The sequence below is a fragment of the Emys orbicularis genome, chromosome 15 (assembly GCF_028017835.1).
Source record: "Emys orbicularis isolate rEmyOrb1 chromosome 15, rEmyOrb1.hap1, whole genome shotgun sequence".
NCBI lineage: Eukaryota > Metazoa > Chordata > Testudines > Emydidae > Emys > Emys orbicularis.
In genome coordinates, this window is record NC_088697.1 from 34,521,885 (window position 1) to 34,549,315 (window position 27,431).

Consider the following 27,431-nt stretch of genomic DNA (forward strand, 5'->3'; position numbering starts at 1 on the left):
CCCCACTTCTGGTGACTTCAATTGGACTGTACTGGAACTCAGAGTCTTCAGTGAGCACATGGTCATCTTTAAACATGTGAAAAGACAGACAAAAAACAACTCACTCACTAAAATTAACAGTGAAATTCCCAGGAGAAAAAAAAATGTACATCTCTATTGCATTTTGTTGTCAGCCTGTTTGTCATGTTCCATTTAACATGAAACTAAATGGGTCCATTATAAAAAAAACCTGTTAAATAAATAGATGTGATGCTAGAAGAAATTTCAAGGGATGTTATAACTCATCATTCGTCCTGCTCTCCTCTCTAGCTTCTGGCTTCTTCTCACTCTCAGGTTCTATGTAATAACAGAAACAAAAATAAAGTGAAATTATGCTTATAAAGTGACAAGCATGCTATACAATGTGTTTTTTGGACGCTACTATAATATAAACATTAAAATACTTCAACACACTCAGAGAACAGGGGATTGTAGAGTTGTGGAGGTATGCTTGGGCACTAGTATTAGATTGTAGCTACTACAAGTGGCATGATTAGACACCAAGGCCTGATTCTTAAAACACTGATGCACATAAGTGGCTTTACTCATATGTGTAAGTGTTTGCGGAATCAGGCCCTTGAGTAGCCCAAAAATTCTATCTGATAGGTGGTGGCACTGGTGAGGACAGGAACAAAAATAGCAAGTTGCAGACATACCAAGGTGAGGTAGAGATTCACCCATGCTGTGTGGGTTAAAAAGGAGACCTTAAGGAGGGGGTAAACCAGCATGGCCACATATCTTGCCACATGGATATTATTTAGAGTCACACTGCCAGGTTAAAAGTTGCTTTTGGAAAATACATTTCCTTCCCATGTTATAGACAATCCCTTGATTATTCGAGCTGAACAATTTCTAAGAGTTTAATTTACTTTTTACGCTCTACACTATTTGCTTAAAGTATACATTTAATTCAGTTTGGATAATGAAAATGTATTAGTTTCCTTGTTTATGGTCACTTGCAGGTTCTCACACACTAGCACAGGACTGCAGTGTTTGACTTCCAAATGCTGCAGGGAACAATTGCTTTAAAAGTCCCTTAGAACTTTCCACTGGAACGTAAAAACTGTCAAGAGAACATTTCAATTGGTTAGGTTGTAGAAGTTTGGTTTTGATCCTTCCAGGGACACACTACCACTATAATAGTCCCCTAGTTAGGTACAATAGTGTCCTTCAGCCTCACTGCACAGGAACTTAATTGCCACATCAAATCAAGCCAATGTCCCATTTCCAACAGTGGCTGGAACATGCCAAAAGTTCTAAAGCAGATGTAACCATGTCTTCATAATAGCCCTAAGACAGTTTGAGGTTTTAAATCAGTTAGTGACCCCTTTAGGTGGGTCTATATTGCAAGTGAACAGGTTTACAACCAGTTCCCCTTCCTCAGTTCTAGCGGTAGTGTTAAAGGAGCCACAGCTACCATTCCATCCCAGACGTTTTTCCTGTAGCTGGCCCTTTCAGTTGTAAAGTTTGATTCACTGACACTTTCTCAGCAGCCAGAGGCTCCTTCTCACCCTGTGGTTCATTTGCAGGGAAACAGAAATGGAGAGAGATTTGCAACCAGTGGGTTACAGACATCCACAGTCACTGAGTTCCATTTCCTTACACAAATGAATCCCTACCTGTGTCCGGTCCGGACTGATCACCTAGTGTTGCTTCCTCGACTATGGGAGGTTCCCTGATTGGACTGACATCTTCAGGTTTATCTGTATTATGGGGGAGAGATGTGCAACAAGTGGTCATACAAGTATGTCAAGCCCAACACCTCCCCTAGCTCTGGTATAGAAGATCAAATGTACAGATGAAACACTGGACAGGAAAAAAAGTTTGCCAATGTGGATTGTAAGTGAACCAATTGCAGCCCAACACTAGAACATTACTAATTTCTCATAATTGATCCCGGGAAAGCCAATGGGATGGTCAGTAAGGGTAGTCAATAGGAGCACTTTGAGAAAACACAGAAGTACCCCAGCAAAGCGGAGGAAGCATCAGGCAGCAAGCCATAAGGGAAGAGTTCAGCAGGGATCAAGAGCAGCCAGAGGCAACTCTGGAGTAGTCAAAATAGTGTGTGTGGGGTGAGGGTTGTGTTCTGAGCTTGCCAACAGCCACTGGAAGAAGATCAGCCCCAGGCTGAGGCCTGAGAGTTGTGCAGGAAAGCCATCCCACGGGCTGGAGCCTAACTAAGATATCCCGCTAAAGGAACCAGGGCTAGCATAGGGGAGCTTTGTCCACAGACACAGTGGTTTGATCTTTATAAAGGGACCGGGCACTCAAGACCTCATCTATCTTGAGAGCTAGGAGAGCTGTAAATCCTAGCGTCCCTAATGATGTGACCTAGGAAATCTCTGAAATCAGCTGGCTACCACTCAGGTAGCAGAGAATCAGCAGGTATCCAGAGCAAGGTGTCACCTCTTAGAAGGCTGTGCCTCACAGTGGGGAGCAGAGACCAAATTGGTGCTGAAGGCGGTCTCTTCTCCAGTCTCTATTTAAGCCACAAAGGCAGACGCTTTCCCTCCCATGAGCTTTATAAAACTTGGACACCTTCTCAAACAAATGTCAATGAAAGAAGATACAGAAGTAGCACTTGGAACATGCTATATTTCACCAAGCTTTCTCCAGTAATTCCCTGATTAGGAGGATCAGCAGCTTTTCCGCTTTTATCAAAGATTACTCTCATTACAATCTCCTTTTGCTCAGTGCAAACAGCTTTGAGAGAACATTATACCTGGTGGTTCAATAATATCAGATGCTCACAGGAGCACTTGCCTGTCCTGAGTGTGCCTCACCTTCTCCTTTCTCCTCCTTGGGAGGGATAACCTTCTCGGTGTCGGGGGAAGCTGTGGCATTCTTGCCTGAATCAGTTTTTGTGGTGTTCTTTTCCTTCTTGGGTCTGGGTTTTGCAAACTTAGCCTTGTTCAGTAGATATTGCACCTCCCTGTCCAGGGCTGCTATCTTCAGCTCTATGTCCTTGGACAGCAGGGTGGGCTTCTCAGTGGGAGGAAGTTTATTCTGTTCTGCCAGTGTCTCATTTTTCCAAGTCTGCAAGGAAAGCCCAGGGTCAATCTCTCCCCATGAATATGCTGCTATTTCCTGGTTACATGAGTTACTGCTTTTAAACACACAATCCCAGACATAGCACCTGGGCATTCTAATTGCCCGTGGTCAACAAGGCTTCCACCCCCACATCCTCCAGCCTCTTAGTTCTACAAGACCAGAGAACAAGAGTGCCATTGGCTGCTCTTAAAACCGTACAAATACTAATTACTGGGAAGGCACTAGCCTCCCATATTGCACATGAACCAGCTGTATCTCCAATCGCTACATTTTTCCAAAGCAATATGCAATCAAGTTTGGTAGCAGGGAGTATTAAAACAGAAAGAGGTTTTCCTAATGTGAGGAGAGGATGTACATCCTCTGCTTCCTATCCCCAAGTGAAAGTAAATCCATTAGCTGTGGCATTGATCACATTATCCAACAACACATCCTGAATGGGCTCCCCAGCCCCTTCACTTACCACAGTTTCATTGATTGCTTTCTCTAGGGTACTCAGTTCCACCTCTGTGAATATCTGATCGGCCTCTGGAATCATTCGTGCTCCCCTGAAAGACAAAAAAAAATATATTTTTGCCCCAATTGTTGTTCAGGGTTAACATTTGCATCAATGGTATTGGAAATTTCTATAAGTCATTGCACAAACTGACTCATGTTTTTGGACCTTACTGCTTTTCACATATACATGCACTTCTGTCCAAGGAAAGTGAACACTAGAAGACCCAGGTATTTCAGGTGATTGGGGGTTTTGTATTCCATTCCCAATCACATTTAGTAGTGACAAAAATTTACCATGGGATTGGCCCACAAGTGGGTTTGCTAGGATGGTTGTATGGGGGTGGAGGAGGGGGGGGGGGGGGGGGGAGAAAGGCAGTCCTGACCCTCCTGAGAATGGGTGTGCTTTGCAGTATGCATGGGATGTCATACTCTTTGTTCTGAAGAGTAATTTATGGGCTTTGAGTGTTTCTATTAACACACTCCCTAAAATGCCTGTCAGGCTCTAGAAGGAGCCACATACCAGCCTCTCATACCAGCCTTGTTCCCTCTATGGGTTTAGCGGCTAGCAGGCCAGGTTCCATTTTAAGTAGTGGGTCAAACACATGCAGCACTTTCTGCACCACCCACAACTTCAAATCTTCTCCTCAAGGTCTCACTCTTACTTGAGGAAGATGCTGGAGTGATTGAGCAGATTTTCGAGGGCATTCAGGCGGTCTGGCCATTTCCTTCTTTCTTCCACACGGAAGAAAAGGCTCCTGCAGAGTTTCTTCAGCTCAGAGAGCTTCTCTTTCAGTTCCTGCAAGTGTGAGAAAACAGACAGGAACAGAACTGATCAGACATCTAAAACCGCTCCAAACCTTTAATCCCAGAAATATTGTGAATCCCAGAAGCTTGAGCTGCAGGAGTTTTGCCTGCTGTGCCCATCAGATGCACAAGTCCTGTACGCTAACAGGAGTTGCGGCACTAGACACTGTATATGGAGAATGGAAAGTTAACTGCTTTATGTGCTCCAAGAGGTTGAGCAACAGGGATGGGAAGGGCTAGTTCTTGTGCAATTCAGTGCTGGGCAAATTAACAAAAGGGTTTCCAAGTCCCAGAGCAAAAGGGCCAGAGTAGATAAAAGCTCACCTTTCCTGACTTGGGGACAACAAAGAAACCAAGGAAGCCTAGGTCTATTTGCCACCTACTGGCAATTCAGTGCAAACTGACACCCTACTTCCATGCAGCAGTACCTTGGTCGTGGCTCTATAGCCCTCCTCCTCCATCCAATTGGAGGCTTCACTCAGTTTTCTTGAGATTTCCTCTCTCTGCTCCTCCGTTGAGACAAACTGATATTCCTCCTGGTAAAGCTTGTCCTGAGAAGAGTAAAGGTCACTTCAGCTTAATTGCTGACTAATGGGAAGGCACAGACAGCAAAGGAATCTCTCTCAACCCCCTGACAGAATACAGCTGCAACCAACTGTAGGACTCCTGGGCTGCTCCATGCTAATGAGTGGAAGTTCAACCCCCAAATTTGTCCTCCTGCTCCTTCAATCAGCTGAGAGTGGGATGGGAAAGCTGACAAGTCCTCACATGTAGAATAAGCGCTTTCCTCCTGCCCTCGCTGATTGGAGTTTCTTTCCAGCTAGAGCGTGATGCTGCTGAGACATGCAGAGGAGGGGACAGCATATACAAAGCTTTTATGCAGGCAGAGATTTGATTTAGTATGCTGCCTAAGCCCTAATCTGGTCCCATTTGTCTTGAAGAAGCCTCCCAAAGCCATGTGGGACAGGGAACACTCAAAATGATGACAGATGAACTCCTCAAAGCAACCGCTCCCCACCTTGAAACTGATACAACCCTCTGCAGCCAGCTCAGCCCTGACAGTATACAACCTCTCCCACCTGTTTTCATAAGCTTTCAACCCTTTTCATCGCTCTTACCTGGGTCTCAAAGATGAATGCCTCCAGGCTATTGGCTGACTTTTCCCTCTCCTGCTTCTCTAAGTCTCTGACTGTCAGATCCTGGAGTCTAAAGTGCAAGGAGGCCAGAAATAAGCAAAAATATCAGCACCTGTAAGAGGGGGTGATGTTCTCCTTGCAGACAGGGATCTCTGTAGGCAGCAGTACCTATCACTCAGACACCATTAACTAACCCATCAGCATCCAGGCCAGGCCAGTTACAGGATACACTTAGATGTCTTAGCGTCAAATCCAAAAGGTGGGAAGTCAGGAGAGATCTCTCCTAGTTTCAGTGCTCAGGATGTTTCTCCTTGAGTACTGACTGGCTAAAACTTTCTCCCTAATCCCCTCTAAACCAAAGGCCCCCACTAAAAATCCATCCGCACTATTGTTACCTGCACATGTTCGGGCAACCCACCTTTCCTCACACACATCCCAAATTTTCATTGGCTACACACTGAAACACGTCAATGAAAACTATGGCAAGAGAGATGATAACAGTTATAGTACTGCTCCGAACACTGTTCATTCTCCTCCCACCCAAGAGCTGTGTTAGACTCATTGGGCACTGATAGCATGGCTTGGCTACTATGATCACCAAGGGGGCTGGGGGGAGAATCCCTGTCCATACTGTGGAGATGAGGGGACCATGTAAACACTGTCGTCACTAGCATGGTTACAAATACAACAGGGACAGATCTTTAATGTCTCACAGAGCCAGGGTGCCACTCCACAGGAGCTCACAAGACCAGAGTCGAAGATGGAAAAGATTAAAATTATTGGCTACAGCGATGTTAACTGGCCAGGCTGAGCTTCCCCCCACCTCACTGGGCGTAGAGAGACCATCTGGGATTCCCAGCCACTCACTGCAGATCTAACCTTCCCTCCAACACACACAGCCAGCACTGTCTCCACTTCCAGCTCTTGTCATTTTCTAGTCTCAGAACTGACCCTTTTCTTGTGCACATTTATCCCAGTTCCTCCCTTTGCCATTCAGAGTTTCTGGCCTTGCCACCTTTTGGGACATTTACCCCTAGTTTGTTTGAAAGGGCTGCTGAAAGAAGGATGGTGACAAGAGAAGGGTCAATACAGGTAGTGGGGGTGAGCAAAGTCTTGCAATGTTTACTACAGTCAGATTCATTCTGGGAATGGGAAAAGGTGGTGTCATCTCTGCACATGACCTGAACTCAATAAGACATGCACCTTAGAATCTGTTGCTCACTCTAGTCCCTGTGCCCCAGCCCAGTCTGCTCCCATAGCCTACACCCTTCACTTCAGCATGCTCCCCTCAAACTTACTTCTTCACTGAGCTCTTCAACTCCTCCTCCAGCAGGTCAAGCACATCACGGACATCCAACTCCACACTAATCTCATCCACGAGTTTCTGCTTCTTGGGGACTTTGGGTTTCTTCTCTTCCATTTTGGTGGCTGTGCTGTCACCAGGACTTTTGGACATTTCTTCCTCTTTCCCGGATTCTTCCTTTTCTTTGGGATCCTGTGTCAGAGAAGGAACTCCAGGATAAATAAAAAGACCAATTTGCAGTACCATCTCACTTGCAACAAATATTTTGAAGAGAGGCACACAAGAACCTGGTAAGGTGGATTTGAGCTCCTAGGGTTAAGCTAGTGTTCTACATCTATAAAAAATAATTTGCAGGTCTGCAGTGCCTTAATGCTTCACAGGCCGAGAGACCTTGTTTCCGCTATGAAAAAGATGTATTCTTAACTCTAGTTAGTTAAATAGTGCTAAAATCCTAGTGAAGACAAGGCTACTCCTTTTTCTTTAACTCTACCTGCTTGCTTGTGTGAGAATCTCAAACTGTCCTATCTTCTCTAGGATTTTACTTCCAGGTAGTTAATTGGAATAATAATTAAAAAAAAAATCAACATACCTTTTTTCCACTGTTAAGGCAAGGCCTTAGTGCTTCCCAGACATGGAAGCCAAGGAACAAAAATTAACCGAATGCCCAAGATTACATGGGGATTTCAGAACAGAACCCAGGAGTCTCAGCTCCCAGTCCCGTGCTGCAAACAGCAGGGCCCATTTCTATTCAGAACAGTGCATGACTGCCTCTCACGGACTTCTGCACACAACAGCTTTGCACTTACCAGCTCAGAATGGCACTGTAGGTACAACACAGCAGGATGATGAACAAATATAAAGCGGCCTTGGAAGGAGAGAGTGGATTGATATGAATCTGAAGGGCAACGGGAAGCAATGCTGAACACATCCTTCTGAGGATGAGGCAACGTCAAGGGAAAGGGTTCTCTGCAGGGAAAACTCCAACAACGCAAGTGAACTTTGGCAAGGAGTCTCCAAACACTCAGCTTCAGACCCTGAGTGAAGGTCACTCCCCACTTCTGCCCCTAAGGAGCAGGGATTGTATTTCAGTGGCCTGTCAGTTAGGGATTTATTTTCAGAGATAGTGAGCAGGAACAAAGCTGTGGTGCTCAGCCTGTGCACATGGGGTAGAATCTCTCACACCCTCCCCCATTATTTCCAGTCAGATTCCAGTCCTGAGGTACAACAGCACAGTGTCACCATTTTTGGGAGTCTCCCTTTGCAGAGTCAGCTGCTCACCTGAGATGCTGTTTTTTCTCCTTCCTCCTTTTCCTCCTGTCTCTCTGCTTCTGGAGGGACAGTTTCTGTTTTATCCTGCATTGGAGATGGCTGCTGCTTCTCTTCCCCCTGCTCCTCGCTCACTGTTCCTTCTCCCTCCTTCTGGTCCTGTTTCTCCCCCTGTTCTTCTTTTCCTGCTTCTGTCTGGCTCTCCTCTTCCTCCTGGGCAGCAGGGAGGAAAATGCCACAGTTTTTACATGGAAATACCATGCAGATGTGTTACACAGAGAGGGCAGGCTCATACTGGAAGCTTGGCGTTCAACGTGGCACAGAGGCTACAAGAGAGGGACAGGCAGCGGGCAGGCCAATGAGGACTTCAGGAAAGTTATATCACCTTGGAACCACAACCCTTTTCTATGCCTGGGAAAGCGAACTGAGACTCTTATTGGCAACAACACAGGAGCAGCCAGGCCCAAGTGGTCTGTGTAGCAGGAGAACCTGCCAGAGCCTACAACGATGAGATGCAGGAGATTGTAGCCTACACAGCACTACCCAGAGAGGATCCAGAAAGGAGACTGGAATGACAAAGAGGCTTCATCAGGGAACCAGCCTTGGCAGCATTTGCCGAAGGGATTGCCACCAGAAGGGCTGTATGTTTATTTTTAACACCGTGTTAGACTTTGAGACAGATACAAACTTCTACATTGTGTAGTTTTTAAATCTTGATGTCCTGCTGGTTACCCTGATTTGGTTCATGTTTAACTACTGCCTCCTCTATTTTGCAGCCAGGACTGAACCCAGTCTGGGTCCCACCTCCCCATCAAAGCCAACACCTCACCTGAACAGTCTCTGTCAGGTTCTCTCCTGTTTCCAGAGTAGGACCTCCTCCTCCAAACAGGCTAGAGATTGTATTCCCAAGTTCTGCAGGAGAAAAAAAAACAAACAAAAAAACCTCAGAATGTCAGTCTTTGAAGCAGTCCGGAGAACAGTGTGAGAGGAGGAGGAAGAGCAGCAACAGCAGGAGGGAGTGACATGCATCAGTCAGGGGTTTGGTAACTCATCAGTGCAAAACAAATTTTCTTGACTTTAAAACCATGAATTCTGTAGAAGTGCCCCTCCAAGGTCCAACAATAATCCAGAGGCAGCCTGGGATCCTGACAATATTTGCTGTAACAACTCTTGCACTACCATTGCTAGCTCTTTCCCTTCCTGCACATCCCTCTGTATACAAAGTACTGGGCCCTCATCTCGCAAAAGCGTAGCCTGGAATCTGCCTCTCCAAACGGTGATTGAGTTTTCCACTGTTCACTGCCCTAGGAGACCTCCACCCATATGCACTCTCACTCCTCCTTCCTACACACCAGCTATAAGTCTCTGCACTTGCCCTGAAAGCAGGACAATGGAAAGCTTCCAGTCAGTGGCATCACGGCCCAACCAATGAAGCACCAGATGCACAAGACTTCCACTGCTGCCCTCAAGACGAAGGAAAGGGATTTGTTTCCTTCTAAATACACCCCTTCCCTGAGGGAGGTGAAAATGCAGCTCCCTTGTATTACTCATGCATGTGGTGCATACCTGGATACCATGCTGATGGGCACCTTAGGAGCATGCATGACACTTTCAGGGAGACTTGTCCCCTCACCTAGCAGCACATGCTCAGGGCCATTAGTTATTTTGGATCTGCTAAGATTAATAGACAGGTACTTGCGACCCTAAAGATTCCTCAGTGCCAAAAGAATTCACTATTCTTTAACAAATCCCATCAGGCTTGTCAAACTCCCTACACCTAGCATACTGCTTTTGTAGTATTTATCTATAAAGAATGTCATGTAAGATCTTAAATGAAAGCCAGGATCTCACTGGTCATTTATATACGGTAATTGCAAAACATATGCACTGAAGCTATGTAAGGAGTTATGCATATATATGCTGGAAAATATACATTTTAAGTCTGAATCAAAGTAAGTTTGACAGACAGGTTTTTGCAAGACAAAAAGGAGTATATTCACCTGTCTGTCTCAGTTCAAATGTACATTAAACACTGTGAGCCAACACAACGGAAGATCTGTTTGCATATGAAATCAACATGAGATATGAAGTCAGCACACCAGGGAATAAGCCCCAGGGGTAATCCTGACTCAGGGGACAAACAATGTATTTTTGGTGTGATATAAGGAAAAGGATACCATTATCCTTCAGCGAGGAAGCAAAAACAGTGCTTTTTGCATTAATGATAGAGGAATCTTAGCTGGGTTGGCTGGAGACATTGAGAGATTGCTTCAGGTGAGGAACTACTTTAGACAAGTTAAGCAGCTTGTTAAAGTTAAGTTTAGGCTCTACCAAGAGTGTTATACTTTTTGTTTTACATGTAAACATTTCTGTTTCCATTATTATTCTTGCTATTTCGTCAATCTCAGCTTTCAACAACTTATGTTTGTTTTCATTATAAATATATCTCGGTGCTATGATGTTACGAAGGACCTGATCCTGAGTTGTAACACTTAAGCTGTGTTTATTCTGTTCCCTTAGAGATAGCAAACTGGATAATTTCTGTGAGCAGCCAATGGTTAATGGCTGGGCACCACAGGGAATGCTCTGAGGACTCAGTGGGTGTCTATAGCTAACCTACACAGAGGGTGAGGTCTGCGGAGGACTGGCAGGCAGTGCTTGTGTTGCCAGAGGCTGTTGGTTTCAGGAAGCTGAGTTACAACAGGCATAGATAAGACCGCTTCACACTAAGGGCAAGTAATTGTGAAGTGCCTCACAACCCTGGGTACATGTGGGGAGTGTCAGAGTACTTCACTTAATTGGTCACTTGTCCCCAGCCACAGGACCTGTCTCTTTCAGAGAAATGTGGTGCGGTTAACTAGGAGTTATGAATTCAAAGCAACAGCTGGTCTGAATACAAAATATGAACAATACAGTGTATTTACTTGTTAATGTTGACTCCTCTTCTGGTTTGTCCTCCACTACAGTTTCAAACACAGACTCCACCTGGAAGCAGAGACAATGAGATAATATATTTAAAAAAGGTCTCTTAGCAGCACCTGTAGGGATAGGGTAGGGAGGGGAACATAGATGGCACTAGCTAGCTGGCACTTACCCGGTCAAGGCTAAGCACTCCACTCTCATCCATATTGAAGTGAGCTTTGATGCCTTTGGACTCATAATCCGAGTGCTTCCTGAAACTATCCCCGACTCCTCTCAGCCTCACAGTGGTGAGATTCAAGGACCCAAAGGCTCTGGGGGGAACCAAGGCAAGACAGAGAGAATGAACAGATACCAACCGAAGAAGCCTAAGCAGTAAAGTGGGCAGCCATCCCTCTTCCCCAACTTTACTTCAGCATTGTCTCCAATCTACTCCAGTGTTCTGGGGTTCTATTGCCAGCTCTGCCCCACTGGGGCCAATCACTCCTGAGCTTCAGCCAGATTTCAGACACTGAGCAGGCTGCCGTTTCTGGTGTTATTCATACTGGTTGACACACTTAGTGTCAGTTACACGCACGAATGGGGACCCCCACCCCATCTGCCATATTGCAACCATTCCAATGCCACTCACTGGCAAAGTGTCTGAACAGGCAACAAAGCTGGGTACTTCTTCACACCAATGCCCTATGGTAATCAGTTGTTTCTGATGGGAAGGTCCCAGACTCAACAAGTGAGCCCAAGAACCAGAGCAGGGATAGCCCGAGAGGGAGTCTGCGCACGTCAAAAGAGAAGTTAGTGCTGGCAAAAGGTGTCAGAACAACTGTCTTGGAGACTAGAATCATCTGTCCACAGAACAAGCAGCCCTGAGGCAGCGGCAGTGGGAGTTTTCCCCATCCTGCCTTCTCACAATGGGCCTGACCTGGAGGTACTAGCTCTAGGATGAGACGGGAATTCAGTCTCCACACTACTACCACAGTACCAACAGCAACACAGGTCCTCTAACCCTTGGCCCTTCTGGTGAAAATGCCAACTAGGGACCAGTTAAAATGGAGAGGAGACTTCTCAATACTGCAATGTTAGACAACTACACATAACCTGGCTTTCTCAATTATATAAGGATTGCAGCAAAGATTCTGAAATTGTGCATCGTCAGCCATCCATCTGCACGCAAGCTTCTCCAGCTAAGCACCTATCATCCTGGGGGCAAGTCTGTGCAAATGCCTGTCCCCACTCACTGCAGGTCATCCTGGCTCAGGAAAGCCAAGTCTCCGTAGTTGACATAGAATTCAAAGTCATCCGTGTAGCGGTTGAAAGTGATGACCTTGCGCTGTGGATATGGTGCCATGCGCTGAAACAAAATTCGCTTGTTGTGCTTCAAGCTCTTGGATTTATCCTCCTCCTCAACTTCACGGGTGAACTCCACCTGAATCATGTGGGTAAGGGCAGAGAATCAGCCACTAACAGGAACATTTTGCCCTACATTGCATCTTTGATCACAGGATTCCAAAGCACTTGGTAGACAATCCTTACCCACCTTATGGGGAGTGTAAGCATTACCCCATGTTACCAGATAAAGAAGTGAGACTTGCCCAAAGCACCCAGGGTGAATACTTTAGTGTCTTTCCTTCCAGTGGCTCCACGTACGATTCCAGACTGAGCACCATTACCCCTTCAGCACTAAAACCTGTAGGTTTCCCTTATGCCATTCCAGCACCACAAGGTCCCACTGCTTATTTATAATCACTTCTCCCAATGCCACCCCACACTATACCCTCCTCCCCCAAAAGAGACAACAGGGGAAGCTCACCTGGATGGGGAAAATAGCTGCATCCCGAACAATGAAGGGCTTGACCTTAAAGGCTTTGCTCAGAGCAGCCGCCTGGTAGACTGCACCCATAGCAGCAGCCTCGTCTGCGTTGATGTTCTTCCCCAGTTCATCTCTGCAAAGCAAGGTGGAGGGAGTTGCAAGCTTCTCTGTCACTAGTACAAACACAAGGTTGTTGAGAAAAGGCACGTGGCAGAGGCCTCATATACTTACTTGCCCACGACTTTCAGCAAAGCCTCCTGCACTTTGGGGACTCGGGTGGCACCTCCCACTAGAATCACCTGATCGATTTCATCCTAGGAGTTCACAGACAATCAGGTTCTGCCTTGAGAATGTATTTTTGGAAAAGCCAAGTTCACTGCTTCAATATCCCTCCACCATCCACCGTTTAGTGCTCGGAAAGCAGTCGCACTACCAACCCCGCTCTCAAACACAAGACTGGGGTCCAAAAATCTTAAGTCCTTATTTCAGTAAACTCCCAAAGTAGTTGTGCCCGAGTGAGTACTTCAAGATCAGGCCCAACGGACATGAGCGATTTACAGAGCAGCTGTCCCCAGCATCTGGGACACTGCACCTTATTTAACAAAAATCAAACCCAGATCAGGCTCCATGCCAGAGGAGCCAGTCATTGAAACAGTGGTCCAGAGAAGAGGAGATAGAAACTACAGCCATGAAAGGTGCTGATCCAAAGAGGCATTGCACGGCATCCCAGAGACAGTCATCTAGCTAGGGGACTCTCAGGAATCTAAGGCACCTGCCACCTTAGAATCTCTAAGCACCGAACAAATGAAATGAAATGTCTCTCTGAAGACAGTCACATCCGGACATAACCACAGTCAGGCATGCACCCTCTGGAGAGGCATCCAGAGATGAGATTCCTGATCTCTGGTGAAAGCTAGGCCAACCTCAGATGCCTCCAAGAGATGTGGGGGAGACATATTCTTAAGTCTTCATACCAAAATTAAGGGCTTTTTAGTAGTCAGTAAAACCCTGACCCGAATCCCTGGCTTATAGGCAACCAGTACACATGGCAATCATGGAAACCTGTTTGACATGGTGTAAGTGCATGCCCTCAACCTTAGGGCGCACCCTTTGTGCCAGGACACAGCATTGCTGGGGACTTCGCCTCTTGCACCTCCTTTGGTGGCCACTTTCTCAGCTGTGGGGACCATGCCCAGCCTGTCTCTTCCCTGGACTCCTTCAGAGAGTCTTCTGTGATGCAGCCCTCTGTCCATGTCATGCAACAGTCCAGTCCCCTTCTGGGGCTCAGCTTTAAACAAAATATTCACCCGACTTCAATTCTTTTAATCTTGTAGGCCCTAGATCAGGACTCCTCTCCTTCAGAGAGACCTGTCTCCTCTCTATGTCCCCTGAACAGAGTTCCTTCCGGCTACTTGTAAAGCTTAGCTCTGCCTCCTCTGTCCAGGAGGTAATTAGTTAAACTCTTTCCCCCTCCCCAACGGTGCAGAGCATGACTAACGGGGTCTTTTCCCTTGCCTTGCTGGTGATGGAGGTAAACCCCCATTACACATGGCAATGTGGTAACTTTTGCACTGCCACCTCTGCCCTCAGGAAGACAGGAGCCTGCACTTCTCAGCAGGGTGAGTTATCTTCCCAAACCAGACCCCTCTCAAACAGCAGTGGTTGTGATGTGATAGCAGCTCAGCATCAGAGGACCCCACACTTGTCAAAGTATCCCTGGACCTACCAGGTTCATCTCTGCACTGCTCAGCGCCTGTAGCACAGGCCCTGGGACCCGCTGGAATAAGTCAGAGCACAAGTCTTCAAACTCTTGCCTGGAGACCTTGGCCTTGAAGTCCACGTCATCCAGTAGCCCCTCAATCTGGCCAGGAAGTCAGAGAGAAAAAGCCATCAGCTTCACATTACACAGCATTCTCCAAGCTAACGTTGTTCCGACTCCCACTGGGTTGGCTTGTGTGTTCCAGCCACTCCACTGCACCTTATGAATGCAGCCTATCCTCTTACATCCCAATCCCTCCCCCGGTGCTGGAGGGACACAAGACATGGTGCCTTGGATGTAACAGCTGTCTAAATCTCATGCTCCTGGTAGCCATTTAGGAACAGACCTCTCCTAATCTCCTGCAAAGGTCTAAACCTTTCTCAAACTAGTAACATTATGGACTTGAGTAGCAAAATCCAAGTTCTCACCAGTTTGTTAAGCGAAATCAGTTTAGAAAAGCCATCAGCATTGGTGTCTCCTGGGCAAGGGTGGAGGGAGAGAACATTGTAGGAGCATAAAGATTACGTAAAACAGAGGGACAGAGCTCTCCCAGACTCACTCTTAACCCAAGTCATCCCCATTCCTGAGGAAAGGGGATTTCCTGCAGCACAGGGACATACCTGGGCCATATGGTCAGCATTAGCACTCAGGATAGTTTTCAGGCGGTTGGCCTCCTTTAGCAGCTTGGCCATGGCCCGGAGATTCTGCCGAACATCTTTCAAAGGCTGCTGCTTGTTGAAGAGTTTCACCAGGTAATCCCGGAGCCGGTGCTCCATCTCCAATCCCCCTAGGGTGCGGTCAAATCTGAGCAGAGAATAGGAACCAGAAGCAGACACTCAGCCCGGATGGATTAAGTCAATAATGGAACCTGGAGTTGCAAGTACCTTCCCCACGCAGAAGAGAGTTCCTGAGCTGGCCTGGATCTTACAACTCTTACAAGAGCATGCAAGAATTCTCTCACCTGCAAACCATTTATAACAAGAACAATATGCTGCAAAGAGGGATTGCATGCATTCCTGAATGCTGCACAGTTCTCTCCTCACCAAATTCCAGTGCATGGCTTTGCTTTATAAACAACAACGTGGCTTTAAACAAACAAGTTCGGCTTTTAATGTCACTGATCAAAAAACTCAAGCCCCTGCAGCTGCATGAGGCTAGTTGTTTCTGATACACCTCTACCCCGATATAACGCGACCCGATATACCACGGGTTCGCATATAGTGCGGTAACCCCGGGGCTCCGGCAGCGGGGCTGGCGCTTTAAAGGGCCCGGGGCTCTGGCTGCTGCGGGGAGCCCAGGGCCCTTTAAATCACCGCTGGAGCCCTGCTGCCACTACCCCGGGGCTGCAGCAGTGGGGCTCGGCTGGCGATTTAAAGGGCCCGGGGCTCTGGATGACATTGCTTGTCGGCGGCATTGCGGCAGATGCTTGTCCACCGGCCAGTACCCGGGCACACTTAGACACCCCGGCGGGCGCCATGGCACCCGCGGGCACCACGTTAGGGACCCCTGGTCTAGTAGGTGGTTGTGGGGAGCCTAGCTAGCTTTATCCCCTCCCCATCAAAAACCCAGGAGGTGGGCTCTCCTGCCCCATGTGGTACTCCTAGAGTGAATGATGGGTCACATTCTGGATCAGGGGAAAGCTCAGCTTTCCCCCTGCCCCCTCCCAGCTACAGATGCCCTGGCAGCATCCAGGTGTTCTTACATTACAGCATGTGCTGCTGCTGCTTTGTTAGCAGCGTAGGCCCCGAGGACAAGAAGCAAAAGAAGGGAAAGTCTTCTTTAAAATTACTAACTCAGCTAAAACCTGAACGGAATTTCATAGAATAAGGAGAGGCATCGCTCTAGCCCCAAGCTTTTATCCATGTCAAATTTCAAAGACCTGCCACAAACAATGGAAGTGTGACGGCTTCTTAAAAAAGAGTCACAAGAATCTTTTATAATAGAAAGTGTTCGGTACTCTATACACAAGGATCGCTATGAGCTACACCTATAAAGTTTGGCAACATGTCCACATTCTAACTATCCTTTGTACAAAGTGAAGTCACCCAAGTTACTTATAGACTGAATCCACCCACCCAAGGTACCCTGCCCCTACTCCAGCTTTTGTCTGAATACTCATGTTTAAAACTAGTTCCGAAATTCATCCCATTCTGTGTTTAGAAGAGTCAGCAAAGTAAATATTTTCTTTTAAATATGGGACCCAAGAGAAATTCTTACCCGACCCCCCGAATCTGCAGCTGAGGCTGAGTCCCCGAGTCCTTGGTTTTCACTGTCTGATAAGTCACTATCGTACACACGGTGCTTCCTGCTCCCATGTCATAAAACATGATATTCTGTAAAGAAGAAGCCAGAGAAGGCTAAGTAAGGTACCGGGGTGTTTTGTCCCTGAATGGGAAGGAGAGAAGACCTTGGGGATCTCACAGCTTGGAATGGGACAGGCACTGATCATTCACTAAACCTGCTCCAGTCCACTGAGAGACAGCAAAGCACAGTTACTCAACATTACACTCACAGCAATAGCTATGTGGATTGGAAGCCTGTAATAACGGACCTATCGAGTGCGTCCTTACTTCTCCCATACTTCTATTTTATAAAGTAGAAAACAGAATGAATGCTTTGCTCGTCAAGAGTTCCTTCAATCTGAGGAACTCCCAAGTATTTTACAAATAGCCTCCCAGTCCCCAGTGAGGTAGGTCAGTATCATTGCCCCATTTTACAAGTGGGGGGAAAAACAGATCAAGAGTATGGTGAAGCTGACTAGAACCCAGGAATCCCAACTCCCAGTTCCCCACTCTCTGAACTACAAACCACCTGTTTGCTTTCCGTATCTACCAGAAAGCGCAACAGTTAGGAATGTACTTGCTGCTTTATACACATGTGCTCTGCCCAATACTTAAGACAGGTCTGTAACAGCAATTAACAGATAGCATTAACCAAGACGAGCACTCAACCAGCATGAGCACATCTTTATAGTTCATCACTTTAAGTTTCCCACTTGCTTAAGTGGAATTCAGTAGCTCCTCCATCTCTACACCAGCTGCATATACCTGTGCTGTGGCATTGATGTCCTTCCTCCTGAAGACCCCATAGTTCAGAGCCACAGCAGTGTTGTCATTGATCAGCTGCAGGACCTTCAGGTCTGCCATCTGAGCTGCATGCAGGACTGCCCTCCTCTCCGCCTGATTGAAGTATACAGGGACGGTGATCACTGCATCCTTTACAGGTTGTTCTGCAAAGCATGGAAGAGAAGAGGTTTTCCATGGGAGTGGCAAGTACAAAAACTCCTCCATAACAGGGCTATCAACATGCAAGTAACTATGGAGATTGTGACAGCAAAGTCAATGCTGCAAAGAGAGACTGTAGGCCCATTTCAGCCCAGGTGAAACTGAAAGAAGTCATCAATGGAGTTGACCAGGGATGAATTTGTTTCAGCGTTTCCACCTCAAACCCACCAGGCTTCACAGCATCTTGTGAGATGGTCACACTCCCAGTATCTGCTGCGAAAGGAACACGTTCAATCTGTTCAGACTTCAGCAATTAATCTAATCTTCCAGAATCCCGAAATCCCAGCCTGTAGATGACTGAATTCTCTCTCTGGGGTAAATCCTTGTTTGAACTCCCTTTAGTACAAATGCCTGAATTGTAAGTATGTTAATTGCAGGCCTGTAATACAGCAGTAAGAACAGATCCAGCCAATTCTTCTGCAGTTTCCATTGCTGCTGGCATTTCTGATTAACAATACAGCGATGAGAAGTCCATGGTCTAGTTTCTTTTATTAATTAATATTCCACAAGATAATTTTTTTTTTAATATACGAGTCTAGCACTGGTGAAAGGAACCAGAGCAGGTATAAGTTGGACGGCAGCAGGGCAAGTTTGCCACTCTCCTGCCAAATTCCTATCACCATGCCCCAAGCCCTAACCAGCTCTAGAGATAAAGAAGTCTTCAGTCTCTATATTTATTCTCTTTAGAGGGTGCCAATATGAGGGCTAGTTAAAAAAAACCACCAGATTTTTTTATTTTTTTTTAAATTTTTTTGTACTTGTCCACAAGGAACTGGGCTAAGACATCACCAAACAGCCATCAGCTAGAAACTCTGGATAATTAGCAGATTAAGCTTGATTTAAACTGATGACTTAAAAGGTTAAATGATTCAACATCCTGTTCCTGATTCCCCAAGACATCCCGTTTGAGACCTTCAACCCCAGTCCCCTCCAGTTTCTCTGTAAATTCCACATCCTATGAAATTAAACAAAATAAACTGAACAATGTATGGATACTGTAAAAAAGCAACAATCATCCCAACCTGCAAATTCCTCAGCCAGACCACGTGAATAGTTCAGGACCATGCCCAGTATCTCTTCTGGAGAATACTGCATTTCACTGCAACACAAGGCAAGAATATAAAACCCTCCATCAGACAGGCACTGAAAGTTTTATTCAACTGTAAAGCCAAAGCTTCTCTAGCAATTCTCACAAGGCACCGGGCAATACAGGATGAAGCACCAACATGACAGCCCCAAAATCACATAAGCCTAAGGAATTATCGGCTCCAGGGGAAAAAATGGAAAACTCCCCACCCCCCAACCCGAGAGTAAAAAAGCGATAGAACTGGCAGCAAGGCTCTTGGAGAGGAGAGTATTCCCCCCTCCCCAACAAGGACAATGTGGCCCAAAGCTCCACATTTAACACACCAAATGGTAAAAATAAGCCATCAATGGAAAGTCCAGCAGTGACCATGTGGGAAACAGACACCACCTGGGTCCATAAATATGAAGCGGGAACAATATTATTCCAGAAGGTTATAATTCAACATGTTGGGATTTGTGAGCTTTGCTCACCAAAGGAAGTAGAGGCGCACACTCTCAGGTGATGGGGTGGTGCCACAAAACCCAGAAATCAATAGATCACAGGTGAGATGGGAGGTTTGGAGAGAGAGAAAAGAAAAGAAAGAAGGAACAAACAGGGATGGGTTACAAGTCACAGGGTCAAAATAAGGGATCCAAGCAGGACACTGTGCAGAGAACCCTGGACAACATCCCTGCCCCAAGAATTGGGGGAATGTCATTCAGAGAAACTCTGCAAAGATGCATGTATCAACTTGGGACCGGAAAAAGGCCTTTCAGATGTAGAGAATCCCCCATCCATCTCCCTCCTCCTGGACTGACAGTCCTGGAATCCAAAGTGCTTTATTTAGCCAGAGAACAAGCACAGCACAGGCAGTGTCAGGGAAAGCTTCCCTCTTTTCCCCATGCTATCCTCTGCTAAAGTGCTTTACCTTGAGCTGGACTGATGCCTTTGGGGCACCAGGGAGCATAACCTCAGTCTCTGTGCTGAGACTGGAAAATGGCCAATTGCAGCAGTATTTGGGATGTGGGTCCCTGCTGACTGGGAACTGTAATGAGACCTCTCTCCTCCCAAGCTCACTTCACTGTTTTCACTACTGACCTGGGTGGAATTTGAACTGACAACCAAGAAGTGAGAGGCTCCAAATCCAATAACTGGGCCTTTAAGATGGCCATTCCTTCCCAGGGAGATTTTATACCTCCATCTGTAGCTGTCTGGAGCAGCTTTCCTAGAATGATACATATAACAAGCTTTCCTTGCTTGGTCATGCTACAGAGAAAGCTAAAACCAGCATTTCCCCTCTCTCTAGTGGTGAGAGTCAGCTGCCGACATGCTAGAGGAGACGTTTCCCTGCAAGTTTCATAAGCAACAGGACAGCAGTGAAGGTATCAGGAGGCAACTGGAGTCAGTCACTCACTGGGACAGTTTGAAGATAACCGTCTGTCTCCTCTCATCCTTTACCAGCTCGTGTTGTGGGAAGCGCCAACGGTACAGTGTCACTTGGGGGTTGTCTATGTGTTTACCCAGCAGGTCCTGAAAATACCGGAGTGCTATCTTCGGATTCTTTATGGACTGCAGAAAGGAAGAGAGCAAGCTCAGTCCTGACTCTCAGGTAACTTTCACATAACCCCTCCCAACCAGCCCCACACTGTGTGCGTATATTTGGGAAAGAATTTTTGCTATGGGAGCCAAGATTGACAGTCTGGTAAAAAGCAGAGATGAAACCACATATAACTAGGGTTTCCATAGGAGAAATAATACAAGGTGAGGGGGTAAAAATCTCTTAACTTGGGCACTCAGACACCCATCTCCAAGGGACTAGTGTAGAGAATACACATGGAATGTGGGTTTTGTATACAGGTATATGTACAACATATGCAGCTGGAATTTAGGTGATTTGGTATCTTACCATTCCCATGGCGCTATCGCCAAAGAGACGCTCATTTTCTTTCAGGGCTACAGTCACTGGCGTTTTCCTCTGTGACTCTCTAAGCAAGAAAAAAGGATAAAAAAATATGGCAGATGGACATTCATTGCAAACAACCCCCACTGATGGGGCTGAGAACGTTTAATGCAGAGAAACTCAGTAAGGATACTCAGATGCCACCAGGAACGGAGGCTATGTGCTAGAGATAGCTCATCATTGATTAGTCTGAAGTGTTTCAATAGCAGCATCTCCTTCCAGGGCTGCTGGGCTAACTGATCATTCTCCAAGAATGAGATGCAGCACAGTTCAGTGCAATGTCACCTACAATTGCTCTACCTGTCTATTTGAAAGGCATCTATGATTTATCCCTGCTTCCATACTGCTGGGAAGCTTGGAAGAAGGTAACCAAAGTGTTAGAATGCCAGAGGCAGCACTTTCCTGAATTTCTAACAAATGGCTCAGGGCTGGAGCCCACTCTAAAGTAACCTCAGTGTGCTTCTGACTTCTCAGTACCTCCATCACCTATTACCATACCCAGATTCCCCCCCCAATACACACATTACTCCTAACTCCAGAAGGATGGTAAGAGAGTTGCATGACAAGGAAGGGCTGTAATTGAATAGCAATGTCAGAACTTGGAAAAGTTACCTGACACATGCTAGCCCGAGGCAAACAAAAGATTAGCTCACCCCCAACAAGCGAGGTTCAGAGGCAATTCTCTAGCAAGCATTCTCTGCAACCTCATTGGGGAAGCCATCTTTCCCATCAGCCTTTGGCTAGCAGATTCATAGATTGCAAGGCCAGAAGGGACTATTGTGATCATCTAGTCTGATTGCCTGTATAATACAGGCCATAGAATGTCCCCTAAATAATTCCAGTTTGAACTAGAACACATCTTATTTAAAAAATAGCCAATTTGATTTAAAAATTGGTAGTGACAGAAAAATCCACCATGACCCTTGGTAAATTGTTCCAATAGGTAATTACCATCACTGTTAAAGTATGCCTTATTTCATCTGAATTTGTCCAGATTCAACTTCCAGCCATTAGATCTTGTTATACTTTTGTCTACCAAATTAAAAAATCCATCGTCAAATATTTGCTCCCCATGTAGGTACTTCTAGACTGTAATGAAATCATCCCTGAACCTTCTCTTTGTTACGCTAAATAGATTAAGCACCTTGCGTCTATCACTATGAGATATTTTCTAACCCTTTGGTCATTCTCTTGGCTCTTCTCTGAACCCTCTCCAATGCCGGATACTCTTTACGTCTCTCACCTTCTGCCTGTGGGAGTGAAGGAGCTCCCTCTTCCCACCAACAGACACCTGACCTTTGGGGAGCAGGGAGGGGATCCACTCATCTTCCTTTTTCAGACTGCTGACTGCTACAAGATGGAGGTTTCTCTGCTATTCTACCCCTCTCCCAGCCTCTGCTCCCCCTCCCCCCCCCATCATCCAAGCCAGTGAATGGCTCCAGTGCCAACAGCAGAGTGAAACAGGTGATTCTTTTTTGTTTCACTACTGCCCAGAGGTTTCTGAATAGTTACAGTGCAACCAACCAGTTTTAGCATTACTTTGGGCAGTTTGGCAAAGCTGAGAAGCAGTAAACGCACTGGGATTGCATCTGTAGATGCAGGAAGATGACACTACATCTCTTGAAGCTGGGTCACAATTGGAAGGTTTTCTTAATCATAAGGGCTAGAAACTTCTTCTAAATCAATGATTATATCCTGCAAATATTGACAGTGTAGGCTCCTCCATTCCCTTGGGGAAATTTCCTTCTAGTGAAAGGCTGTTTCAAGCCCTGAAAAAAATGACTATAGACGGCCATTACAGAAGGTGCAGAGATAGGAGTTTCCATCATAACCCGTATCTCCTCACAGGTTTGCTGATATGGGAACATGCCAGACCAGAAGAATAATTATAGTTTACTTGTTTAAAACGATTTCCATGGGCACCCCAGGTTTTACGATTGCTATCTTCATTGACTCACTGCCCAGGTCCACGGACATCACAGCCAGAGCATCTGCAATGCAAAAGGAATAGATGTGAGAAGCTATACTTTTTCTGTGAGAAAGCTCTCTCAGTTAGCAAGTTCTCCTGGCATACTCTTGGGAAGGGGTGTAGAGAGAGAAGAGTGAGATCATCCTTATTGAATCCACAGGAAGGTGAGGAAATGCCATTCTGAGGTATGAGAAATACAAGGGGTGGGGGGGGGGGGGAGGTAATATATTTTATTGGACCAACTTCTGTTGGAGAAAGACAAATTTGAGCTACATAGAGCTCTTCTTCAGAAGTTGGTCCAATAAAAAAATATGACCTCACTCACCTTGTCTCTCGGATATCCTGGGACCAACATGGCTGGAACAACACTGCAAACATTCTGAGGTATGGGCAGTTCCATGCCACCCTGGACTTCATCAGTGCTAAGCTGTTCATTTTCAATAAATTTTAGGACTAACATGTCAGAATTACCTCGAGGACTGTCAGTTTCATCTCTTGATCTTGCACCTCTATATTTTGTTTGCCATTTAATTTTATCCCCCAGTTCTGAGTAAATTGCAGTTCAATTGCTTATTTTTATATGCTTCTTTCTATTAAAGTAGAAACCTGAGACAATATTGTCAATTTCATGCTGGTGAAAGGTTATTAGAATGAGAGCTCTGGAGACAGAAATCCTCTATCCCCAAGCTCTCCCCCAGCACCAGCTACTGATGTACCTCCCCAAAACCCAGCAGAGACCTCCTCTAGTGGTGAGGAGGGAGTGATCCTTGATACAGTCTCCCTGTCCCAATCAATGCTTAGCTTCTCTGCTGAGTCTGCAAAAAAGGGACGAATCATACTAACTGCTTTTTTGCAACGGACACATTTATTTGCTGAGAACAGGACCGAAACCTATCAACTCATTTCACAAAAATCCCCAAACAGCAGCTGGATAGTTATAATTTTCAGGCTGGACTTCAAGTCACGATCTTGGAGGCATATCCCATTGGAAGTTCCCAGAACCAGCTGGTCCCTGATGGGCAGATTTTTTAAAACTTCCCTCAAACACTGATCAGGTTGTAAAAATCCAAAAAAAAGTGCACATACCGGTTTCTGATGGCAGACAGGCCAGCAGGAGGAAAGTCAGAGACCACAAGGGCACTTGTGTCATCCTGGCCATTGAAACTGTTAATATCTTGCTGAAAATAAGTAGCAAAGATTAATTCCCCAATCTGGCGGTGAAATTCTCAGCATGTGATGGTATTTTTCTCCTTTATGCCAACAACTAATAAATAAAAATCACATATTAAATATTTACAATACAGATAAACCTGAGATATAAAGTTCTGATCTGGCTCTACCCAGAACCCAAATTCAGAGAGTTTGGATCCAGGGTTGTAGTTCACACCTATCTCTGATTTACAACTATAGTTCATTCTTAGAATAAAGTTAATTTTTAAAAAAGTGTCTGGAATATTAAATTTTGGTTTTACAATAGTTTAACAAAATACTAATTTTCTTGCTCGCTAGAGTAGCCAACAATTTTGTGGGTCACAAATAGCAAACTCACTTTAAGTGCCCATGTAAGTTTCTCCAAAACATGCACATATTTTGTTATCAAAACCCATCTTAATATCTCCTTCCTTAAATTGCAGTTTAAATTGGATAGGATAGTCTGCACTTCCTGTAAAACTTTTATGCAGTTTTTGTGCACTGTTAAAAAGTTTTTGCATTTCACACTAGAGATGGTTGCATTTCAGTAACCGATTAAGTGGTCCTTTGTCTGAAGATGAATGAAATTATTTCATCCCCAAAAATTTCAAAGAGGGCAATATAAAACATCAGTTGTATCTGACACTGACACCTATGTGAAATGTTTAAAAACAATAAAAGAATTAGAAACATTTAACTGCACTTTTCTTAAGTGCCTCAATTTAGTAGAAAGGATCTACTGCTTTTAAAAAGGTTAATCTAAAAATATTGCATGAGATTTTATGAGAAACTATCACAATGGACTTAAATCCATGTTAATCACAGTCTTTTAGAATATTTGGAAATGTTGTTGAGAGAACTGCATCTAACTTGGAAATAAATATCCATTGTAACGACAACTGCTCTTTAAAATCCCACTCCACTATATCTTGTGCTCATGCATCTGACAAAAGGAACCTACATATGTACTGATATTTCCCACCGGGCCTTTCCAGTAACTCCAATGCTGATTTTCTGGGCAGGCGTGGCAATGAACCATGTCACAGCACAGAAAGCAGCCACCACCTTAAAGAAATTACACCCAACACTTATCATCCCAGCCTGAAGACAGGAGGAACAGGTCAACTCTTCTAGACAGCCCTGAAGTACGAGTACAGACAGTATCTATTTATTTATTTATTGCCTTCACTTCTTCACACACAGCACTGCTTCAAAAAAGCAGTACCAACCTTGACATTACACATTCGTGGTTTACAGAGACATTCCTATACCCATCAGCCCTGCAATTAGTATAAAAATATTACATGGGGCCAATGCCCCCCCATTAAAGCTGGCCTTCCTGGGAGTAGCTTCTGGGCTGGTAAAGGCAAATGCTCAAGTCAGTATACAGCCAACAACCCAAGCTGAAATTTGAAAATAAATTATATACACCATCTTCCATGCTGATGAATGAGAAACACACATGTAACAGAACCACACCAGGCCCACAGATCAAGAACTAAAGTAACCACAACTTCACCAGCCTCTGCACACATGAATACACAAGTTACCGTGCAACATGGAAAAACAACCCTTAACACTCCTTTACACAGTGGCTTTAAGCGACAATAGAGACTTTTTTGGGGGGGGGGCAGATATGAACCATACAGTCCGTGCCCAGTGGGGTAAAGGAATGAGGGGACGTGGGCGATGGGCCCTGTGAAAAAGACCTGCTCCCAGTGTGCAGAGGCGGTCAAAAAAGCAAACAGGATGTTAGGAATCATTAAAAAGGGGATAGAGAATAAGACTGAGAATATATTATTGCCCTTATATAAATCCATGGTACGCCCACATCTCGAATACTGTGTACAAATGTGGTCTCCTCACCTCAAAAAAGATATTCTAGCACTAGAAAAGGTTCAGAAAAGAGCAACTAAAATGATTAAGGGTTTAGAGAGGGTCCCATATGAGGAAAGATTAAAGAAGCTAGGACTCTTCAGTTTGGAAAAGAGAAGACTAAGGGGGGACATGATAGAGGTATATAAAATCATGAGTGATGTTGAGAAAGTGGATAAGGAAAAGTTATTTACTTATTCCCATAATACAAGAACTAGGGGTCACCAAATGAAATTAATAGGCAGCAGGTTTAAAACAAATAAAAGGAAGTTCTTCTTCACGCAGCGCACAGTAAACTTGTGGAACTCCTTACCTGAGGAGGTTGTGAAGGCTAGGACTAGAACAATGTTTAAAAGGGGACTGGATAAATTCATGGTGGCTAAGTCCATAAATGGCTATTAGCCAGGATGGGTAAGAATGGTGTCCCTAGCCTCTGTTCGTCAGAGGATGGAGATGGATGGCAGGAGAGAGATCACTTGATCATTGCCTGTTAGGTTCACTCCCTCTGGGGCACCTGGCATTGGCCACTGTCGGTAGACAGATACTGGGCTAGATGGACCTTTGGTCTGACCCAGTACGGCCTTTCTTATGTTCTTATTATGTTATGTTCCCTCCCTCCAAAGGCTCCTTCTCCCGAACCGCGGGTCAGACCCCTATAGGTCTCTAATGGGGAGCACGCTGCTCCCAGCACTCCCGGGGTGGAGGGAGTACCATCGAGCCGCCGGCCCCCTCCCCATAGCACTAGCAGCTCGCTCCCCACACGGGTCCGACAGACCGGCCTGGGCTCCTTAGAGCCCTGTGCAGCTTGCGGGGGAGGCCGCATCCTCAACCCGGGGGCACAGGGAGCCCCAGGCTCGTTTTCCGCCCAATCCCCCAAACCAGTCTCCGCTCCCAGCCCCGCGCTACGCCGGCAGCGGGCAGCCCCTCCCCGCGCACCACTCACCTCCGACTGCGCCGCACACACTGCGCGAGCTCCGCCACCACTTCTTCCATTAGCGGTAGCGGCCCCGGCGTCTCGCGCAACCTCCGGCCCGGACGCGGCGCGAGCTCATTGGAGCGACAAACAGAGCCGGGCCCCGCGAGCCAATCCGGGCAGCCGACGAGCCCCATTGGGCCACGTTCAGAAGAGCCGGAAGGAAGAACGTGGGATGCTCTAACTCCATTGGCGCACGTGGGCCAGGGCTGGCGCTCCGCTCCGAAGGCAACCCTGGAAAAATGCACTTGGGGTCCGGAGGCGGGTGGTGAGTGAGGAGCCAGTGCATGCCCCGAAGGTGGAGAGATATATGGAAGCTTCATGCATACCCCACGTGAAGACTCCTGTACACACGCTCCCTGCTTTAATAGGTCAATGCAAACCATAAAGACCCTTGTGTGCTTGCCTAGTGGGGCTCAGGAGGCAAAGAAAACTACTCTTGTGAAAGTCTTTTGCACAAGTGCGTGTGCTCCAGGGGAAGAGGTCTGTACACCTTCTCCATGGCCTGGCAGTGTAAAGTCCTGGGTTCTATGT

General features: G+C 46.0%; 1 protein-coding gene across 1 annotated transcript; it reads right to left on the bottom strand.

The window, feature by feature from the left end:
• Window positions 1-222: 222 nt before the first annotated feature.
• On the bottom strand, window positions 223-27,034 carry HYOU1 (hypoxia up-regulated 1). Its single transcript, XM_065416958.1, has 25 exons — window positions 26,868-27,034; window positions 23,945-24,036; window positions 22,787-22,880; window positions 20,836-20,914; window positions 20,344-20,498; window positions 18,886-18,962; window positions 17,627-17,808; window positions 16,797-16,912; window positions 15,200-15,383; window positions 14,547-14,681; window positions 13,052-13,134; window positions 12,821-12,953; window positions 12,249-12,436; window positions 11,189-11,327; window positions 11,019-11,079; window positions 8,924-9,006; window positions 8,107-8,307; window positions 6,824-7,020; window positions 5,508-5,595; window positions 4,818-4,940; window positions 4,248-4,381; window positions 3,551-3,635; window positions 2,823-3,075; window positions 1,659-1,742; window positions 223-336 (listed from the first exon to the last, which is right to left on the bottom strand). Exons 1-25 carry the CDS (start codon window positions 27,032-27,034, stop codon window positions 275-277), a joined length of 3,195 nt encoding a protein of 1,064 aa, XP_065273030.1. The 3' UTR covers window positions 223-274.
• Between the last annotated feature and the right edge of the window lie 397 nt (window positions 27,035-27,431).